Here is a 21,977-nt window from a genome sequence, read left to right as displayed (position 1 = left end):
TTTGCAAGGCACCAAAATGCATCTTAAAATAAAGCATGGGTCTAAAGCAACTGAAGAACAACACACAGAGGCTTTCTTTACTTCAGCAGTAAGATAGTGAGCTGACTAAACTGTTTCTGGTAACCTAAAGTTAGACCATTGTAACCAAGAAATCCTATCTGCAAGGAGGCCATGTCCCTTTGGAATCTGCCAGGATGAAAGCGAGGATTATTTTTAAAATCTTCATAGTCATTCTACCAAGGGCAGGAGCTTCCTTTGAGCTAAGGAGTACAGTTGCCAGAATTTGGGTGTACAGGGAACAGCATTAAAAGTGAACTTCAAAGCAAGGTGCGTGAAGATTGTGTATGTAAGTACATCTGCCAAAAAGCACAGGGAAGGAAACAGAGTTATAGCAAAACTGCCTTCTGGGTTAGTCCATGGGGAGGAAGGTGTCCACAGTCACAGCCTACTGTACATGTTCTCCTGTAAAAAAAAACACTGACCATGTTTGGCTGATGGATTGGTGCGGAGGACAGGGTAATGCAGGAAAGAAACACAGGTTGAGCCAACTTGTTGGAACAGTAGCTCATGAGAGAGCACAGCTATTAAATGCTGTCACTCACCTTTGTTTCTTAAACAAAGGAGGATTTTTTATCTTTTTGTACACAGGGGTGGCTCTAGACATTTTGCCGCCCCAAGCACGGCGTCATGCCACGGGGGGCGCTCTGCCGCTCGCTGGTCCCGCGGCTCCGGTGGACCTCCTGCAGGCATGCGTGCGGAGGGTCCGCTGGTCCCACGGCTTCAGTGGAGCAGCGGGACCAGCGGACCCTCCGCAGGCATGCCGCCGAAGGCAGCCTGCCTGCCACCTTCCCGGCGACCAGCAGAGCGCCCCCCGCGGCATGCTGCCCCAAGCACATGCTTGGCATGCTGGGGCCTGGAGCCGCCCCTGTTTGTACACCATCTCCATTGTTATCCTTTCACGGTTAGATTAAGGCCTTTTCTACACTGCCATTTTACAGTGCTGCAACTTTCTTGCTCAAGGGTGTGAAAAAACACCCCTCTCCTCTGAGCACTGCAAGTTTCAGCACTGTAAAATGGCAGTGTAGACAGTGCACCAGTGCTGGGAGCTGCACTCCCAGTGCTGGGAGCTACTCCCCTTGTGGAGGTGGTGCCGTGACTACACAGCCACGTTAAAGCACTGCCGCAATGCTAGTGAATGTTGCTAGTGAAGACCTACTATGTTTGGTAGGATGGAAGCAGATAATTGTTTAAACACCCCATAGAATATTTCCAAACACAGATTTAGCAATCAGATCCCCTATGTGAACTACAAGGCTTTGTTATTGCTTTTCCTTTCTTGAATCTGAAGACTCATGCCCTTCCAAAGATGAAAAGCAAAGATAATAGCCCTTAAAGACTTATTTGAACCAATGGCACATTCTTTCCTTATTATTCATGCATTAGTACTGTGTGCCTTCAAGCAACTGCCCCAGGGGCCATCCTGCAAAACAGTCTAAACTTCAGTCCCGTTACCTCCTCTCTCATTTAAGGAGATTAGTCATCCACCTAAAACTATTTTTATTTTATTTAGATGTCGGAAGAAGGTGGAGGATGAAAACAATGATGCATCAAAACTGATAAGCTTGGTCTCTCTGCATTATTATGTCTTGATTTTCAAATACTGTGTAGCTGTTGGTCCCAGGATATTTGGTGCAGTAATGGGTGGGTGTAGTAATATCTTTCATTGGACCAATTTCTGTTAGTGAAAGATACAAGCTTTTGAGATCCACAGAGCTCTTCTTTAGGTCTTCTTCACCCAGACCGGAAGAGCTCTGTAGAGCTTGAAAGTTTGCCTCTTTCGCTAACAGAAGCTGGTCCAATAAAAGATATTACTGCACTCACCTTGTCTCTTTGATTTTCAAAAGCAGATAGGTCTGAATTGCCAAGATGAACCAATTACAAAGCCCACTGAAATCCATGGGCTTTGGGTCAGGCCCCTACTGAGACATGGAGTCACACCAGTGAGGGATATTTGTTAGAGTTTAACTAAGTATATTTTTGAATGAATGAAACTAAAAAGCATCTAATGAACATACTGGGTCTGAGTCTCCTCCCACTCACACTGATTTTACACCATTATGCTCCTATTTCTTCATTGGCATTATTGTTGAATTGCACAAGGACACCCTTCTCTGGGAGTGACGTTATAGGAGCAGTTTGTACGGTAACAGTCTGATGATGTATCTCTCAAATCTATACAGAGATGAGGAAGGCTGAATGTGTTTATTATGTAAGAGAAAGAGGGAGTGAACACAGACAGTCCTAAACTTATTCTCTCAACTAATCCATTTTTCTTATACAGCAATCAGAGTGTAAATACCTGAAAGCAAGTCATCTTATAAAACTCCAAATCACAAGACAAGTCACATGAAAGAATTAATGAACACCTGTCAATAACCCCAAAGTGGACAAAAATCTCAATCATTTTTCAGTAATTTTTTAAAATACTTTTCCTTATTTTCCATTAAATCTATTTCCCTTTACACCAGACAAAAGCCACATAGCTCAAACTGATCACAGGATACTGGACCGGGAATTAAAGAGACCTGGATTCAATTCAGCCAGACTCCCTGTGTGACCATGGATGAGATGATGTACCCCGTGGAACACCTTTGCATAGACCCGGGGTACTCATACCCCTGGTTGAGAATCACTGCCCAAAGTGATGGATAACTAAATTGTCTTTTTGCTCAAGAGCCAGGAAAGATTCTTGGGGTGCAGACTTCACCAGCATGCCCATTAAGCTGCCACTTGTTAGCGTGATTGTTTTGTTTACCTTATATGTATATGTACTTTCACTGTCCTGTACCTATAATCAAGCCAGCCAGAAAGGGAACTCCACATTTCTTTGTCTAGGGCAGATTCAATGTATTCACTACCTCCCAAACACATTTTAAGAACATATTTCCAGCACACATATATAACTCTTTGCACCCAACTTGTACATACATCACACAAAGATTTTTGGGGCCAGTTTACATATAATACCTTCCATGACACCCTTTAAATACATATTATGACAGTGTATTGGGGGCAGTGAATGTGTGTCAGGCCTGATAGGAATTATCGTATAGTGGGCCCTCTGCCAGTGGACATTGAGAGGCTCTTAAGGTCACAAATATGCATCTTTGTGAAGAGCATTGAGACTCTCAGAGAACAGAGCTAAATATGTTTATGTTAGAAAGAAAAAAAATAAAAAGAGAAAAGGAAACTAAGAAGAAGAAAGTTCCCCAGAACACATTAAAAAGACTAGGAAAGATGTTTATTTTATTCTACTTAACAACTTGAATACTGGGCCATAGGACACAAACTCCTTTTCAGTCAAGAGGTTCCTTTATTACACTTCTTTTAACTCTCAGACAATCTGTGGCCAGGGCCAGCTCTGGCTTTTTTGTCGCCCCAAGCCAAAAAAAAAAGGGGGGGGAGGGGCAGCCGGAGTGGCAAAGCAGGGCGGGGTGGGGGGGGGAACAAAACAAAAACGGTGCGGCTGGCAAAGCAGGGGGAAAACAAAACAAAAAACCCTGCAGGGTGACAGGAGCCAGGGGCACTCCCTGTGCTGCAGAGTGCGCGCCCGGTCTAGTGCGGGGGAGGGAGAGGGAGGGAAAGAGAGAAGGGGGCGGCCAGCGCTTCAGCGAGGCACTCACCCCGCGGCCCCGACCGCCGCGCCGCCTGCCGGGAGGGCTCCACGCCGCTCCGGTCGGCGGGGAGGGAAGGACAGGGGCTGCCCTGCCGAGTTTGCTGCAGGGTGCTCCCCTCCTCCATGCCGCCGCCCCCTCCAGGGCGGCCGGAGCAGTGAACAAATAAATAAATAAATAAATAAAAAAGCGGCTGTGCCGCCCTAGGATTGGGCGGGATGCCGCCCCCTAGAATCTGCCGCCCCAAGCATGAGCTTGCTCAGCTGGTGCCTGAAGCCGGCCCTGTCTGTGGCTGGTGATAATTTACTCAAACTAGCACCATCAGCTAGTCCTCTGATTTTACAAAACATAAGGCAGGATTGCCATCAGGATGCTTGAACTCAGGAATAAACAGCCTACTCGTTATATGCCAAATCCAGTAATCCTTACTCAGGCAGCCTGCCATCACACATGACAGTAATTTGCCTAAGGAAGAACTTCAAGATTTGGCCCAGCATAGTAAAAAATGATGAAAGGTTGACAAGGTTGACAAGAGAGTGTATGCAAAAGACAGAAACGACCTGCTCCAAGTTTAAGGTCAGACTGGAGCTGTAACTATCATTCCATTCACTTTTGCTTTGTGAGGGAAAAAAAGACCTTCAGAGACTATACAACTCATTTTGGATTAAACTTTAGGGGATCATTAATACTGAAAGAGTTAGAGGTGAAGACACTGGCTTTCCTGCTCTTGAAAATATTTTAAATGGCACATCATTTTCATGAAAGAGTCATGGGCGAGACTTTCTGCAGATGCAGAAAGTTAAAGACTTGCAAAGCACAAGACATTCTCCAGACCTTGAGAAGTCTGACTTTGCACACAGACAGAACCCTCCTCACCTAACTGACCACTGAAGAGAGAGAACCCATTTTCAATAATATCAACACCTTTACAATTTTTTTTGTTCCCCTCCCAGAAATCACTTACATATTTCCAAGTTCTTCATTTTCTGTGATCATAATTCTGACCAGAATATTCATTCCATTGGATGGAAATCCAAAACCTTGTATCACCAGTAAATCGGAATATTTTGCCTACTTATAAAGGTACTATAGGCTACATTCTGGTCACAGATACAGAGGTTCAAATTTGGCGTATATGTTGACTTCAGTGGAGTTACTCCAATTCATCGCTATGTAGTTGAGATCAGAACACTACCATGCATTTTTAGGAAGAAAGTTACGCATATACACAACCTTACGCATGGGGGTAACCACACTGAAGTCAATGAGATTACTCATACGTTTATAGCTAAGCATATTTAAATACTTTACTGAGCTGGAACCCCAGATAGCATCCCCCTGTTTGTGGGTCCTACTCCAGAAACTGGTGATAGAAAAAGGATTTTTTTTTTTAAAAAAAGAAGAAACATGTTTGTAAAAACCATAATAGTTGACAGGGAAGTGGAGGGGCACATGTATTACCTAAAACTACTTTTAACTTTTTTTTTTCTTCACTAGATTCTAGGTTGACATGGACAAAATCACCTTTTCTCCCTTATTATTTTTCAATCTTCTATTAAAATCACAGTAAGACACATCTTAATGAAGTAGCTGCTGATTTGTGTTAATGTGTCCTAAGAGGGAAATTACACAGATAATCCATTATGTTGGATACTTGGGCCCTGCACTTGCAATGAGCTCCTCTTGAGAGGATTCTCAGGGGGCTCATTGAAGGATTGGGGCCTGGATTATGGAGGAAAAAAAACAAACCCTCCTATTCTTGGTTTCTCAGGTATGCATAATATTGCTCTCATTGTTATGTTCATCCTCCTGCCCTTTCCCAATTCATTGTGACCATCTGCAGATCCACCATCACTTGTTGCTATAGACCCAAAACCCAAATCTGAACAGGCCCAAACTATGGGGTATTCTAAATCCAGATATGAATGTGTGTCATAAACCCATATCTGCGAGCATTTAAGTGTAAGGACAGCAGCCAGAAGGCAGAATAAAGGGATTCTTGAAGATCAAAATTCTTTCCTCAAGTACAATTCTCTGAAAGTGACCTACCTGAAAGCAAAATTCCTAGGTTCATGTATTAGATTTTAAAGCCAGAAAGCACTGTTAGATCATCTAGTCTGACCTCCTAAATCTAGTCTCTCAACTCAAACCCAGCTTTCTCCATATGCAATTGTGCCAAGAGCTAGCAAAGAATCCATTTATATCCATCTTTTCATACAGGAATGAACCTCAGACAAGGGAAAGTTAGACTAAATATCAGGAGACACACAGATCTTTTAGACTGGAATAGTCTCTCAAGGGAAAAGGTGGAAGATGTATTCTTTGGGTCACAAAACAGTTGATCATATGCTATGAAGTAAATCTTGTCTTGGCTAGATGGATGCTGAACAGAGGACCTAATAAAGGTCGCCCATCCTATCGCTAACATATAGATTTTATAGACTGGGATAGAGTACTATATGGTTGTATAATCCATCTTTCTAACTCAAGATATCCCAAAGGGCTTAGAGATAAATTAAACATGCATTAAAGTGACTGTGTATGTCGAACTGGCAGCTGTGATTAGCAACATCATATATATGATTTGGGGCTTTTCTACATGTATAATCTGGCATAAAATAGGGTGTTACTGTAAAGTGGATCAGCTGTCTCTGATTAACTCCCTGTATGGATGCTCTTATTACCAAATAAGAGTACCTCATTATAGTTTATTTTAAACCACTTCCAAAGTGGATTAAGATAATTTGGAATAAGGGATTTATTTTCACCATTAGAGTGTCCATACAGAGAGTTAATAATGAATAACTCCCCAGATAGACAAACCCTTAGCCTCTGATTTGAGAACATATGCAGAGTACATTGTATAATCTTGCAGCTTTATCTTCTGTAAAAACCACTAACGCAATAAATCAGTTACTTCATGAGCCATTGGTTTTTTAAATCCTTATACTTAGAGATGCTGAGCCTCATGGATTTCATTTTCTGAAACCACTGATGGTTTTGCTCAGTCAAATCTAAACATTCAGACCTTGAGTTCTTGCCTTGTTTAGGAAATAGTACTATTTGGAATAAAGCATTGACTTCCTAATAAAGTGGCTTCCAGTATGATTAACATTTCTCAAACTTGTGCACATAATGTGTTACTGGTTTGTGTCACAAGCCAATACACTGGGAAATTCAGAACGAAGTTGGTTATTCTCTGTATAACCCAGTGGCTTATGTCCAGGCATTGAGGTTCATATGGTAAGTAGTACTACTGCTAAATCTGAAACTCTTCCAGTACCTAGAATGTGGGAGGCACTTTAGTATAAGACTAAAAATATATATATTTTCTGTTGGAAAAAAAAGTGGCGGAGGGGAAGACTTAAAAAAAGTGAGAAATAGAAAAAAAAACCAAAAAATGTTCATCTCATTTCAAACATTTCATTGAAAATTGAAAACATTCCTGAAATACACTAGTAGTGCTGGGGGCCTGGGGCGAATTTACCGTGGGAGAATTATACTTGGTTATGACACACACACACACTGCCACCATGTAGGTACAATGAAACAAGTTTGGAAGAGATGACAACCATTTTTTCTTGTTTTCTTTTCTTTTGTTTTCCTCCATTTTTCAGCATAACTGCCTAATTTTTAGAAAGTTGTGAGTAAGTGAAGAATGGATTTTTTGCAACATTTACTATAATTATACTTAGTATACATACAGTATATATTGTATGTAGCGGGTGTTCTATATTGTATGCCTGCAGAAACCAAAGGCTTTTTATCCAGTACCCTTCTTCACTCCCTTACCCCAAAATACAACAGAACACTGATCAAACCACTCTTTGAAAGTAAAATGAAAGAAGTAGTTCCTTGCTGCTAAATTACAAGCCAAAGAAAATGTTAAGGCTGAGTGAAAAAACTTTCCAGAATGTGTTTTATAATGGAAATACTATTATAAACATAGCCATACTGAATATCACTATAATGACAGGGGAAAGTTGGTAGTAATGGTTTGTTTTGTCTCCATGAAATGGTAATTGCTTGAAGCAAACTCTTGCTTAACATAAAAACTCAAGAGGCTGAGTAAAACTAATTTAATTACCTACCCACTCATGCCTCAGTGACAATTTTCTCGTTCTCTTTCTACAAGAGTGCAAAAATGTATGATTGTCTTTATTTTTAAATCACCATCTAGAAGGCACAATTAATTATGTGGAATCAGAATTAATTACTTACCATAATATCTCCCTTCAATAGCTGGGCTGGCTCAATAGCAATGCAGATTCTGCTTTGATTTTCTGGCCCTACACTGCTTAACAGGAAAGAGAAGAAAAGGGGAGATGGTTAAATAATAGTTGTGCTTTTAAACAATAAACTCATGAAAAAAAAAAGGTTTAACTTTTGTAACCGAAAGGATGGAGAACTACATTCACGTAGAGATGAAAATAACTAAGACTTACTATATTCCTGATGTATGAACTGGCTGCATAGCCTGGTAGATCTTTAGAAAGGGCCGACAAACTGCAAAAATAGCCAAGAGAGTCATGAATTCTTTGTTAATTCTCTGTAATTTTTTTTAAAATACACATTTAGTGAGTTTCCTGAACATACAAGAGACACACTGGACCACATTCAGACCTGGTATAGGTGGATGCAAAGGCTAGAGATGGTTGACATTTTATTGAAAAAATAATTAAGGAAAAATAGATTTTTGATAGATGTGACATTTTAATTCTGTTGAAAGTTTTCAAGGCCATTTTTCAAAATGGAACAAAAAAACCCAACCTATTTCATTCTGAAAAAAGTCTCTCTTGTTTTTTCAATCTTTCCACCTTTTTTTTCCAATGGAAAAATAGCCAGGAGAGGAGAAAGTGGGGAGAAAGTTTGAAAATGAGAGAAAGTAGCACTTTGCTCACTTTTTAAATTCTAATCCCCTATCTCCTACTGGGGGCGGGGGGGAATGAATAAATAGGAGAAAGTGGGGAATGACCAAAAGAGAAAGCAAAAATAAATTTAAATGAAACATTTTGTTTTGGATTTTTCTTCCATTGAAAAAGTTCCTGAAAATTTGATTGAAATTAACAATAATTTAATTTTTAATCATATTTTTGCAAAACTCATAATAAAAAACAAAACATTGTGGCCAGTCTAAAGGGCAATGAAGTCAGTGAAGCTGCACTTACTTAAGTGCAGATTTAAGTATCACCCACTAGTGTATCTTGTGTAAATGATTAAAAGTCTAGAAAATATGACCTATGAGGGAAGATTGGAAAAAATGGGTTTGTTTAGTCTGGAAAAGAGAAGCCGGAGAAGGGACATGATAACAGTTTTCAACTATGTAAAAGAGGAGGAAGAAAAATTGTTCTCCTTAACCTCTGAGGATAAGACAAGAAGCAAAGGCCTTAAATTGCAGCAAGGAAGGTTTAGGTTGGACATTAGGAAAAACCTCCTAGCTGTCCGGGTGGCTAAGCACTGGAATAAATTGCCTAGGGAGATTGTGGAATCTCCATCATTGAAGATTTTTAAGAGCAGGTTAGACAAACATCTGTCAGGAATGGTTTAGATAATTAGTCCTGCAACAAGTGCAGGGGACTGGACTAGATGACCTCTCGAGATCCCTTCTAGTTCTATGAAGTAACGTCAGTGGCCTGCTACTTTTTCTCCTGAGCTTTCTTGCTGGAGTGTAAGCTCTAGAGTGCTTTTTAAGATTTAGAACAGCAGATTCAGCAAAATGCTCTTGCTGGCCGCATGTCACCGCCCAGAACAGCAGATCTGAGCGGACTGTAGAAACAGGCTTTCAGGCCACCTCCTCAGGAGGCCCAATAGTGGAGTATGAGGAAGAAGATCACTCTAAATAGCCAGAGGTAACCCTTACACTGGAGTGGGATAGCAGGACTGAGACTCCCATGTAAGGGGAACATAGCTGTTTGGATGTCAGGGAGATGATGGCAGGACTTGCACAGGAAGTCCCTCAGCCCACTGGAAGGAAGGTAAGAAGGAGGTGCTATCTCTGCATTTAGAAGAACTACAGAGTTGTGCTCCTCCACTCTCACTCTGACACTAGCCCTTGCCTAGATGTTTCCTCATCCCTTGGTTTGCAGGAATAGTTAAGGCAAGGAGTTGTTCCTTAATGGAAATTCTCCAAACCTCAAGAAAGGTCTGAGATTGTTTTGAGATTGAGGGGAAGTTTTAGGGAGTTCTCCTCTGAACTGTACAGTTTTGCCCATCCTGATAAGAGTGCAGTGAAACAAAAAGAGCAAGGCTTGAAAATGGCAAGTGAAATAATGTACCTCCTCCAGCATCAAAGCTTGGGATGCCATGAAGGATGACAAAGTGCAGGAAGAGTGGGGTCGTGTTCATTTTCACAGATCCAGATAGAAGGCCACTTAAGAAGTGCACATATCTGAAAAGATAATGGACCACAATTAGCCAAGAAGGAAAAGATTGTTTTCATAATCCCAGGGAAAATGATCTGCTTGTCATTATGAATATAACCAATACAAGGGGGCATATAATTGCTTCATTTAGTCTTAGAGTTTAAGTGGAATAGAATAATCTGCATCAAAATATGAAGAGAAGTTTCTGTTTATCAAGTTTTTCAATTATTGGCAAGGATGTTGCTCTAATGGGTAATATTTGTACTACAAATATTTATTAGAGAATAGTCCACCTAACAGCTTTGAAAAGGAGATGCGTGGGTGACTCAGGAGGCTGGTAAAGGTCACTTTCAGCTCAATTCCTAGTGAACTGGTTTGCATATCAATAAAGCCACTAGAGTAGGTGCCCTTTTTGTAAGTGTGCGCACACATCACAAGTTGTTTCATTCCCCCTAAATACCCTAAGATAGCTTTCCTATGCCTCTTGCACAAACACACGAATGGCTGGCAGGACTAACAGCTGACATTCAAGTAAAGCCAGTTTGTGCTTAGAACACTGGAGGAATTGTTCCCGAACAATTTATCCTTGTGGTGATATGAACCTCCTCACAGGAAAGCAAAGGTCAATGAGACTTAGGGTTATTTGCTCTGTATTTGCCTTTCCCACTTAGGGAAGTTTTAATTTATAACTGCATTTCTTCCCCACATAAGTTTTTCATTCTGTACCCTATATCCCTTCCCTTCTTTTAAATACCCAGCTAATTTCCCCAAGATCAGCCCCATTTGTAAGAAATAAAATATACACATCCCATAAGTGGAATAAGATTAAAAAATAATAGTCCCTCTTGTACAAAAGACAAGGAGGGGCAAGATACATTCTTCCCTTTTCATTTTGCTAGTGATTTCCCTGATTTCAAACACTACTTTTCGCCCCAAGTGGTATTAAATTAGTTTAATATTGCTCTTAAAAATAAAATATATATCATTAAAAAAACAACTAACACACCCCATGCTGCAAATTAAGCGGCAGCAAGATGGGCAATATCACAGCTGTAGTGATTCCCCCTGACAGTGATAGTTCTACTGCCCTGAGTCTGGAGTTGCTGGGATTATTTCTTTATTAGATTTGTTTTAAATACAAGTAGCAAGGGTTGCTTTAACACATGACCTTAGAAAAGGTCAATGTTGCTTCTTGTTTTCCCCCTCCAGGCTCTCTGGCAGTATTTGTTCAGTCAGCAGCACAAGTACAGGTTATTATAGCTGCCTGGCTGCAAGAACTGGAGTAAGACGTTACTGCACTGATGGCACAAATTTTAACACTTTTTCTTTCTCCCACCATGGGTATGTCTACACTGTAACCGCAGGTGTGATTGCAGCCTGGGTAGCCATAACCATGTTAGTTTTAATCTAGCTAGCCCAACCTATGGCCTGTACAACCTATGCCAAAGCCCAAACCACTGTGTCTTCACTTCATTTTAGCCGCACTAGCTAGATTAAAGGTAACGCAGCCATGCCTACCCTGAGCTGGAATGACACCTGTGACTAGAGTACAGACGTACCCGTTGTCTCCTTAATGACCCCAAAAGTTTATCCCCTTCTCTAATTTAAGTCCTGTTTTTCCAGCCAATGCATTCATTACTGCGTTTATAGCTGATTATTCATTTTTGAGGCGATTAAACAATGAAGCTTAAAACACACACACACAATTCAACTTTCACATATAGAGGGCTCAGATCTGCAGTTCCTATCCAGGCAAAACTTCAGTTGAAGCCACTGAGAATTTTGCCCAAGTCCTGCAGGACTGGAACCCAACGTGAGATTTCTCAGATTTTTGAGCCATGTGGCAGGTAGAAAGTGAGTGTGTATTTTCATATTTTAAGATTCACCTAGATTATATACTCATAATCAATTGAATGTCAGTAAGGATCTGGACACCTGAATGTCCAGTAATAATATTAGTAGATAAGAAAGCTAAAATGGGGTTATTTAATTACATACTTTAGAGGATCAGCTAGGATCAAGTAGGATTGTAAAATTAGCCAGGGGCATTATGGAGTTGTTTCACTTTCCTCTGCAATAACAAGCATTGGCCATTGCTGGAGGCACAAGAGGCCAGATTTGGATTATGGCATATCCTACATTTGTATGTTCTGTGGGCAAGAGGCAGACTGAGTACTGCAATCTGACAGGTTTCAGAGTAGCAGACATGTTAGTCTGTATCCGCAAAAAGAGCAGGAGTATTGGTGGCACCTTAGAGACTAGCACATTTATTTGAGCATAAGCTTTCGTGGGCTCAAATACATTTCTTAGTCTTGAAGTGGGCTGTAGCTTATGCTCAAATAAATGTGTTAGTCTCTAAGGTGCCACAAGTACTCCTGTTCTTTTTGAGTACTTCAATGTTGTACAAATCAGTAGAAAAAAACAAAGAAGCTAATTCCACCACTCAGGAGGTGAATTAGTGCCTCCCAGAGGCCCTTGGAGAAACTAAACAAATATTGCAGAAGAGCATGTCAGACCAAACCCTGCATCATACAGGTATTTTATTTTGGCTTTAGGGCTCGCACACTGTACGTGCAAGCCAGCAGCTACTGAAACTTCCTGTCAGCATGGCTGTAATAACTGCCATGAGGCACAGGTCACAGATTCTGTTGTGAGGCCTGTTGGTTCTCATGGAAACTTATTTGCAGAAGGGAGAGACTTACAAGTCAGAGCTGTTTATACTGCAGAAGGCATCCTGATGGGAGCATTGAGACTGTCTCATTCCTTTTGCTCCCACGGTGCATGCCTCTGTGTCCTGCAGGTGCCATTTACAAGTGTCACATTTTAATAATGCAAGGTTTATTTGCAGACATGGAGCCGAATGGATAACAAGCTCCCCAGGCTACATTTTTTTTAAAGTTTATTTAAAGACTCATGGGACTGTTATTTTTCATGTCAACAACAGCTGGGTAGGTCACTGGATAGGTCCATCAAGGCACTGGGAAAGCCCTTCCCCAATCAGAAACAGAGCTAATTTCCTGACCTTCATTATTACTATATGACTTTGTTTTTTTTAGTTACTGAGGAAGCCTTTTTTTCTTTAACAAAGTGCTAAAATTCTTACATATCTGTTGATGAAAGGGAAGGGTAATCAGTGATACCAAATCAAGTCCCTGTGTAGATATTTTACACATCCAAATGAAGATTGGTACATGAGAGTATAACAATTACCTAGTAGGCATTTTCCAGCTGCTCCCTTCTTTTCTGGTACTGAAACATCCACTAGTTTAATCCTAAATTGCACAGAAGTCCACACATATACCTCAAGACCATTTCACATCCCAAAACATCAACTATCTGCTCTAAGTAATGTCTCACCCTCACTTATAGAATAGAGTATATAACAGTGTAGTGTGATATAAAGATTTTATTGTCATGACTCAGATGGCCATCCAAAACAATGTCAATAAAACCTTGATATCACACCACACTATCATGTACTCACTAAAATGTCATATGAGATAGAAAAACTAGTTTACATTTCTTTTCCAGAGGTTTTAAAGTGTTTTGGGACTGCTTTGTTGTCTAGACATAATGCAGTACAAACACATATAGATAAAACTTTTGTACCATACCAAAATATTATCTAAGTGTATATAAATACCCCCAAACAGAGAGAGAGAGAGAGAGAGAGATCTCCTTCAAGGAAGATTGCTACAAAGTAGAGTGTTGAAGTGGGAGAACCTCAGGGAAATGTCCTCCACTGTATAGTGAGGAGAAACCAAGGCATTTGCTTATTTAGTAATATAAATTAGATACAAGTTAAATACCTTTTTTGGGATGGCTGCATTAAAGTTGAAACTTTATCATCGAAGAATTTCTTCATAGCAAATCTGTCTAGAGCCTGATCAGCGCTATCAAAACAAAGAAGTAGATACCATGTTATTCCATTTGGGGTTGGTCGTGGATCCACAGGATGAGTGCTATGCCCCACCTTTGGAACAGTCTCTTGGAGAAACCCCTTCAGTGTGCCAGACCCAAAAGGAGCCTCATTCTTCCTCCAGGGTCGGCCATGTGGACTCATCACCTCTTTAGACTGAACCTCAGGGGATCCTGCTCTCCTACTTCACACCTGGGATGGACTCCTGGTAGAGACTTGTATGCTCCTCAGGGATTAATACACCTCACCAAACATTTGCAGTCAAACAGTGTTGTCAAAACAGTACAATATAGGAAGTCCTTAGTTTAGCATAGAGAACTGAAGGTTAAGGCATAGCCTCAAGTCCATTCTGGTTAGCCCAGAGCCCAGCCAAGCTGTAGTGAACCCCATTGTTCAAGCTCTGTCCATCTTTTGGTCTGACCTCCTTCCTCAGAATCCAGGTGAGATCCCTGACTTCTTCCAGCAGCCAACTCTTATCCTCCCACCTCTCCAGTCCTTTGTTCTCAAGCTGGGGAATTGTGCTGAGCTTCCCTGCTGAGAGATGGAGAAATCCATCTCCCTCTGGGCCATTGGTTGCTAGGAGTCAATATGCTGGTGATTGGATTTGCCATTGTCTTTTTGGATTCTCCACTGATACGGGGTCAGCCTCAGCCAGTCCTTTTCCAATGACTCCTTCAAGCTCAGACAGCTAGGTGACATTCATACTCTTAGCCTGCCCTGAGAGCAAACACTCATTTTCCACCCACAGGGTAATAATGCAATATACAGGGAAATCTGAGGCACACATAAGAATCATAAAAATCATTGCCAACAATCCTCTCTTCACCAAAGGATTATCTTGGAAATGCAGCGGTTTACTGCTTGAAATGTGCCAAACTACTACAAAATGCCTTCAGTAATTGCCAATCCACCTGCTCACAGGTCAAGTTGGGATAGTTTTTCCACTGCCACCTTTTAATTCCACTCCAAAGGCAGTTTCCTCCCTGAGACAAAGCACCTACTTCTCATGTTTAATTATCAGGATTTTGCATTTCTTACATGAATATGCAACATTCACAATGCAATGGATTTAGCCACGCCTGCAATGAACAACTTGCCACAATTTGCTTTTAGCCCCATCAATACAGCTTTCTCTGTGGGCTGCATAGGAGGGTACCTGTATTCCCTCTTTAATATTATGTCCCAAAACCTACAACAGCTAATACTGAAGAGAGAAAAAGAAAAACAAAACAACAGAGTTCTGACTGAACTAACGGACATGAAATTACTGTAAGGATTTACTCAGTCCTGGTTTCTTGCTATCTGGTTTATCAGAGGAGGGTGTGCTACAGAAGCAGAACAATCAGGCCTTGGGAAAGAAGTGCGTTGTGCCAGTCAACCATGAACCCCCGTAGATGATTATGGAGCAACAATGGTAGGCTGTGAAAGAAGTTTGGTTTTATTTTTGTTTAAGATGAGAGTGGCTCTAATGTGGATATTGGGCATATGGGAAGAGAAGGCAGAAGAACACAGAAAAAATGGGGTCCTCAAGTATCAGACAGAAAGCCATGACGATCCCAGCCCCCAAATGAGGGAGACCGTTCCTAATTATTTGATCCCAAGTATCAAGTTGTGCTCCTTTTGCTGTATATGGGACAAAAGCATAATCATCATATGAGAGTAAATGGATCTGGTAACTGATGCTAATTAACATCCATGTATAAGGTCTGAAATGACTAGACCCCATGGAACCACAAGTTAAAATCCCATCAGAGTTGGCTTAGCCCTGTCATAGAAGACTTTAAAAACTAAGGAACCCCCAATTGCCTTCAATGGATGTTGGATCAGGTTCTGTCTTCTCTTCATTGATATTAAAGATCCCATGGCAGGACTACACAACATTTTCACCTCCTTCCCTACTCCCTGCCACTGGGTACTAGTTAATTTGTTGCCCTCCACCAAGGAGGTGATTGCATTTCATTGCTGCTCTATGTGCATAGTGTCAAATGCTTTGGGGTAAGAGGTATTACATTACATTATATTAATGTGCACACACACACACACACAAATCACCATTTATGGCATAAAAACAATGAGGAGTCCAGTGGCACCTTAAAGACTAACAGATTTATTTGGGCATAAGCTTTCGTGGGTAAAAAACCTCAGTGCTTCAGATGCATAGAGTGAAATAAAGATACAGGCATAAATATAATGACACATGAAGAGAAGGGAGTTACCTTACAAGTGGAGAACCAGTGTTAACAAGGCCAAATTTTATGGCATATTATAAGACAACCTGAAGAACACTGAACTCTCTTTTTATTCTTTGTTAAAAAGGCTGTACATATTGTTCCATCAAATTTTATGTAGAATTTCTATTCCTTTCATTAGGGAGATCTGCTTAAAAACTGATGGTGCAATACGGACTAAGTGATTTAGAGGCTTGTGGAAGAAATCTGTTCCTTCCATGGCTATCTACTGCTGAATCACATACATGATCATTTTAAGATTGCTGTGTTCTCCCCACTACGTGCTACTTATTTAAAGTGATAGATAAATACAAATACAATTGTCCTTCACATTTCAAATTCATCTTAATTGGCAAGACAGATGTTCAGTGTGTTTTGCATTATACATCCTCACTAGTCATGCCACCAGGGATCTGAGCATCAAACTCTCATTTTGCAAAGGATTATTTATCCTTATCTGGAAGAACAAAGCTTAACATCTATTAAAGAGAGCATGGTTTACCCCAATTAAATATGGCTGCATGTAATCTTTCTTGAATTAGAAAACTGGGCATTCATGACCCAGACAACAAAGGCATGGCAACCATACAAATGTTGTCACAGAACTTTTTTTTGTTTTCACTTAGACAAACACTTCAGGAAAATTATGGATAATGTTTCTTCCCCTAGCTGAGGCATATTCTGGGGTCTGGGCCAGGGTGGTGGTGGTGGTGAGGGGGCTCGGTCATAGATGTAATTTGACTTCTATTTTGGGTGGGCAGGGGCCAGCAGGGCTTGAGCCAGCTCTGGATGGTGAGGTCCATGGAGGGAGTGCCACCTCCATCCCCCAACTCACCTCAGCACGCCACCCGCCTGTCTGGGTTGTATGCGGGTGTGTATGCAACCAAAAATTATAACTCAAAGGTGGGGGACTCAGCTCACAAAGTTTGAAAACAGCTCAGGGTGCAGGGAGGAGGTAGCTGGGGCTGTGTGCGGGTGGGGGGGGGGTAGCTCAGGATGCAGGGAGAGGATAGCTCAGTGCAGGGAGGGGGGGTAGCTCAGGATGCAGGGAGAGAGGTAGCCAGGGGCTGTGTGCCAAGAGGGCTTCCCTGTGGTCCCTGTTCCCCGAGGGCTCTGCCAGCCATGAGGCCAAGGCCCCCACCCAGGCAGCTCTTACCAGCTGTGGGAGCAAAGGGGGCTGGGAGCAGAGAAGCAGCTTCAACCCCCTGCACCAGCAGGAGATGAGGGAACGCCACTACTGCCTGCTCCATGACACCAGCCAGAGCAGCAGCTGTCCTGTACTGCCCGGCTCTGGCTTCCCACCTCTGACCTGGCCAGGGGGCAGGGAGAGAAGGAGGTGGAAGGGGTCAAGGTGTGTGGAGTTGCCCCAGGACTGCCATGCTCTTGCAGTGTAGTTTTGAGTGGGGAGGAGGGGGTGGACAACACCCTCGTGCCTCCAAACTCTGCCCATGGACTCAGTGCTTCTGCCCCATGGAGAGCACCGGGGCTCGGGGCTGCAACCCCACAGATCCTGGCTTCAGCCCCGTGGGAGATGCTGGGGCTCAGGCTTTGGGTTTTAGCCATGGGGCCCCACGGCCCCCCTGTTGAGAACCACTGCTCTAATTTGTTTCCTGAAACACCATTTAAAGAGTAAAGAATGCTAAACTGTCACCCCCAATATCAACAGCATCAAATTACTATTGTATAGCAGTAAAGAGACCCAGTGAGTAGAGCAATAAGAAACTAGCATATTTGTTTTATGAGTAAAATCAGAACAAAATTTAAAAAAAAAAAAAAAAGAGGAAGCCCCCCCAAAAACATTCCCCCAAATATGCCATTTGTCACCAGTGCTAAGGATTTCTCACACAGCTTGGACCTGTTGACATATGTACAATATTGACAACCTAGAGATGACTAGGGACTTCCTAGAGCACTTTCACTCCCCCTAATTAAATATACAAGAAGCAAGATTTGTGTGGGAGTTGCCATCTATCCTAAAATTCATAGGAAAGTTTCCAGTCTCAGATTCTGCAACCGAGTTGAAAGAATCCTGAATTTACTTCGGGGAGAAAGCAACATCAACTGTTATGCCAGGACATCAGACCATTGCATCAAGATGCCGTGTTGTTGTGTCAGGACACTACTTTGTGGTTTCTTGAGGAGATGCCATAATAATTTGGTGTAATATCACAACACAGAGATCAGAACACAGCACTGCAGTATCCTCATGACAACTCTTTTGTCTCACAGGATTAAGATAGTTGAAGTGTTGGTAATCCTTGTCCTGAAGATTAGTTACTCCAGAAACAACTGTATTACTTCATTTTCTAAAGTATACCATTGTACACAATGTAAATAGTGGCATTTCCTAGTCATACTGGGTTATTTATCTGTGGACCAGGTTAATGGGAAATATATTAGGTCAAATCATGGCTCCAGTGGAGCCAATGTGAGTTTTTCCATTGACTTCAATGGAGTCGGGATTTCATCCATTTTCCACAAATTGAACAGATAACTTGCAGTGCTGGGGCTAGATTCTAATCTTTGCCAGACTGATTTAAATCCAAAATAGCGCCACTGAGATCCTGCTCGAGTTATGGTCCCTGTGAATTACTTTTACAAATTTAAAGACAAGAATCTGGCCAATTTTGATTGAAAGGCAGAAGTAGAAAATTATGTGTGTGTTCTATCCTTTAGATAGTATTTACCAAATTTCATTTTTTTTTTAAAACAGACAACCAGAATTTCACAAATACCAAGCTCACACTGCAAATCAGTGGCAGAACTAGGAACAGAACCCAGGATTCTTGACTCCCAGTCCTTTGCTCTGGTAGATGCATGTTCCTTCTTAATGAGAGGTGATGAGATGCGGTTCTTGAGATAACCTCTTTATTAAGATGTGCTCTGCACTTTGGAAGAGTTTGGGGATCCCTGCTCTGGTGTGAATATTAGGTCCAGGTTCTGATAACTTTATTCATAGTGAGTAGCACCTATTCCAGAAGTAACTCCAGTAAGAGGAAAGGTAGTCCAGTGGTTAGGACGCTAGCTGGGCCTATGAGAATCCTGCTTTACCACAAACATTCTGTGTAACCCCGGGAAAGTCACTTAGTCTCTCTGTGCCTCAGTCTCCTATCTGTAAAATAGGGATAATAGCACTTCCCTACATCACAGAGTTGATGCAATGATAAATCCATTAAAGACTGTGAGATGCTTAGATATTACAGTAATGGTAGCCATGTAAGTCCATAATATGGATAGGCAGATTCAAATGGGGATTACTCATGGAGTAAGGTACTACTTAAATGAGTAAAAGTGGAAGAATCTGGTCCTAGTCCAAAGAAATGCCATTAATTTTTTTAGAATTTATAAAAGGAAGGCTTGTAACAGACTCTCATCCATAATGAATATTTTTGAGACACTTCAGCACCATCTGATTGAAAGTGGCATAGGTGACAATCGGGCAACCATTGGTTACTGAAATTAAGGGGAAACTTTTAGGGTTTTTCCCCAGCCTTTAAAGATATATAAACACATAAATTCATTTGCGTTGTTCATCTCTTACCTGGCAGAAACATTGGTGAAGTGCATATAGGATGATATCACTACTCCTATCCTTCCTTTTCCACCCTGTAGAAAAAAAAAGAAACCATAGTTTCTATTATTTAGTGTTTACATAGCACCATATGTGGGACTTTGCTGAAAGAAAAAAAAAACATCAGTTCCATCCATTGTGCACATGATGGAATGCTGCTTCACTCAGGTCCTATGCTAAGTTGCAAACAACAATATTTGCATATTACTTTGGCAGTTCTGGTGACTATAGGAGCTCAGGCCTGTCCTTTGTTGCAGTGGTGGAGGATAATGATGGTCAGTGGCTTTTAAAGACCTTTTAGTTGCAAGCTGGTTGACTTGCCACATTGAAGATACCGAGTGAGACTTGGGTGTTGGGTACCCCACTCCTACTGAAACTCAGTAAGCACTGGTACCCAAACTGCTCTGGTGCTCTTTAAAAGTTCCACTCAGCTCCTGATTGACCAGTAGCATGTTAAGAGCAGAGAGCCCAGATAAGCTGTGGGCCAGCCAAGCAGGACTTTTTTATTTTTATTTTTTTGAAATTCAGGATTTTTTATATTTACTTTGAAATCAGAAATTAGTGGCTTCATTTTTTCCCCCAGTTTACCCTAAAAAAAAGATTCCTGAACTAAAGCCCATGAATCAGTTGTTTTATTTCCCTTTCTTTTTTTACTACCTCTTACATAGAATGCATTTGTTATAGATGGTATTTTGTGTGTATACCAGGACAAAGCTATAAATTAAAATAAAGAAAACTATGAACAGCAGCAATAACATTCTATCACTTTTTGTTTTGGGCTCATCCAAGACAAGCCTAGACAACTTTGAAATTTCTGGCATAATGTGCTATAAACTATGAATTCTGACAAGTATCAGCAATTTTTTTCTGACACCTGTGATTTATAATAACTACCGCTTAGTCTTTATGGAGTATTTTCATAATGTTTCGAAATCTTATTAAATAGTTTACATGACATATGTACAGTACAAATTACTGATCAGTCATTCTGGCTAGTTTTAACATGCTTCCAGATTATTCAGCCAACACATTTTGGCTATATCCAGGAAGGATGGTGGTGGGAAGCTTTTAAGAACCCAGGGAAGAAATTCATCAACAGTTATTTTAGAGGAATTTATAACAAATACTCATTGGGACATTTTGCTTTTTACTTCTGGTGTAGCTGTGTTCAGAAAAGTATCTATGTAAAAATGAGTCCAGCGTAGTGAAGATATCATTTCCTGTGTCTCTTCCTCACTATGGTGCTATCATCAGACAGCCCTGTCTGTAGCACCCTTCTGCAGCAGGCTGCAGCACGACATGTGCCTGCCTTGGTTTCCCTTTCAGGTAACCCAAGGACTCCCCATAAGGCTCTCTTGCCTCAATAATATCCTTCTTTGGGGCTGGTTTACTACAAAAACATTGTGGAAATAATCCAAAACAGTCTATTTATCACCCCAGTGCATATAGTCCTTAAAATCTCATGACATGATTCTCTCCATACCACAGCTAGGCTCCTCATCAGTCCTCTTCAGATCCTCTGCCAGGACAGCCACCCCAGCCCTCTGAGCTGGAGTTTAACCCCAATCATCATAGCAGGAACCCCCACAGCCTCTCTGCTGAGAGATCACCCTCACCAGGGGAGCATCACTCTATTCCCCATCCCGATCGCTGTTCAAGCCAGTAGGCAATCCTCCTCTGCTGCTGTTGCCACCACTTCCTTCAGTCCTCCAGCCCTGGCTTGCTGGCTTGGAGCAGACAGCTGTTAAACCACTCTTGCTCTCCTGCCTTTAGCCTTCCCCTAGGAAGCACCTTCAGGCTCTGGCAGCTCTCATCTCCTGCCAATCTCTGCCTCCCTAGCAGCCTCAATTCATCACATCTCACGCTCTCAGATTCTGGTCCTTCATAGGCCCCAGGTACTGCCCCGTCCTCTTTCTTGGCCAAATGGGAGCACTTGTCTTGGCACAGGGGAGCTAGACCTACTTCATTTACTGGAGCAACCCACCCTGTTACAGGCCCCATTTAAGGCTCCATTCCTGCAAATGACAGGAAATCAATGGGACTCCACACAGGCACAAAGTTTGCCCATATGCTATCAACTACAGGACTGGGAGGAAATATCAGTGGGAGTTTTCCAATGATTTCAATTGAAGCAAGATCAGGTTCCATATCTGATTAATTTACTGTCAATGAATACCGGCACTGCAAAGCCAGTAAGACTCTAGATGTATTTGCCTCGAGTGC

General features: G+C 41.6%; 1 protein-coding gene across 1 annotated transcript in view; it reads right to left on the bottom strand.

Annotated features, from left to right (window-relative positions):
• Nucleotides 1-21,977, bottom strand: part of TNS3 (tensin 3) — a 355,327-nt gene that overhangs the window by 138,232 nt on the left and 195,118 nt on the right. Inside the window, exons 11-15 of the mRNA XM_045003918.1 lie at nt 19,725-19,789; nt 13,846-13,929; nt 9,950-10,062; nt 8,120-8,180; nt 7,896-7,971 (exon numbers count right to left, since the gene is read on the bottom strand). Of these exons, the coding sequence (XP_044859853.1) occupies nt 7,896-7,971; nt 8,120-8,180; nt 9,950-10,062; nt 13,846-13,929; nt 19,725-19,789 (399 nt within the window). The remainder of the gene's footprint in view (nt 1-7,895; nt 7,972-8,119; nt 8,181-9,949; nt 10,063-13,845; nt 13,930-19,724; nt 19,790-21,977) is intronic.

Source organism: Mauremys mutica, chromosome 2 (assembly GCF_020497125.1).
Source record: "Mauremys mutica isolate MM-2020 ecotype Southern chromosome 2, ASM2049712v1, whole genome shotgun sequence".
In the NCBI taxonomy this organism is placed as follows: domain Eukaryota; kingdom Metazoa; phylum Chordata; order Testudines; family Geoemydidae; genus Mauremys; species Mauremys mutica.
Note: the sequence above shows the minus strand (reverse complement) of the source record. Positions and strands in the feature narration are given on the sequence as shown.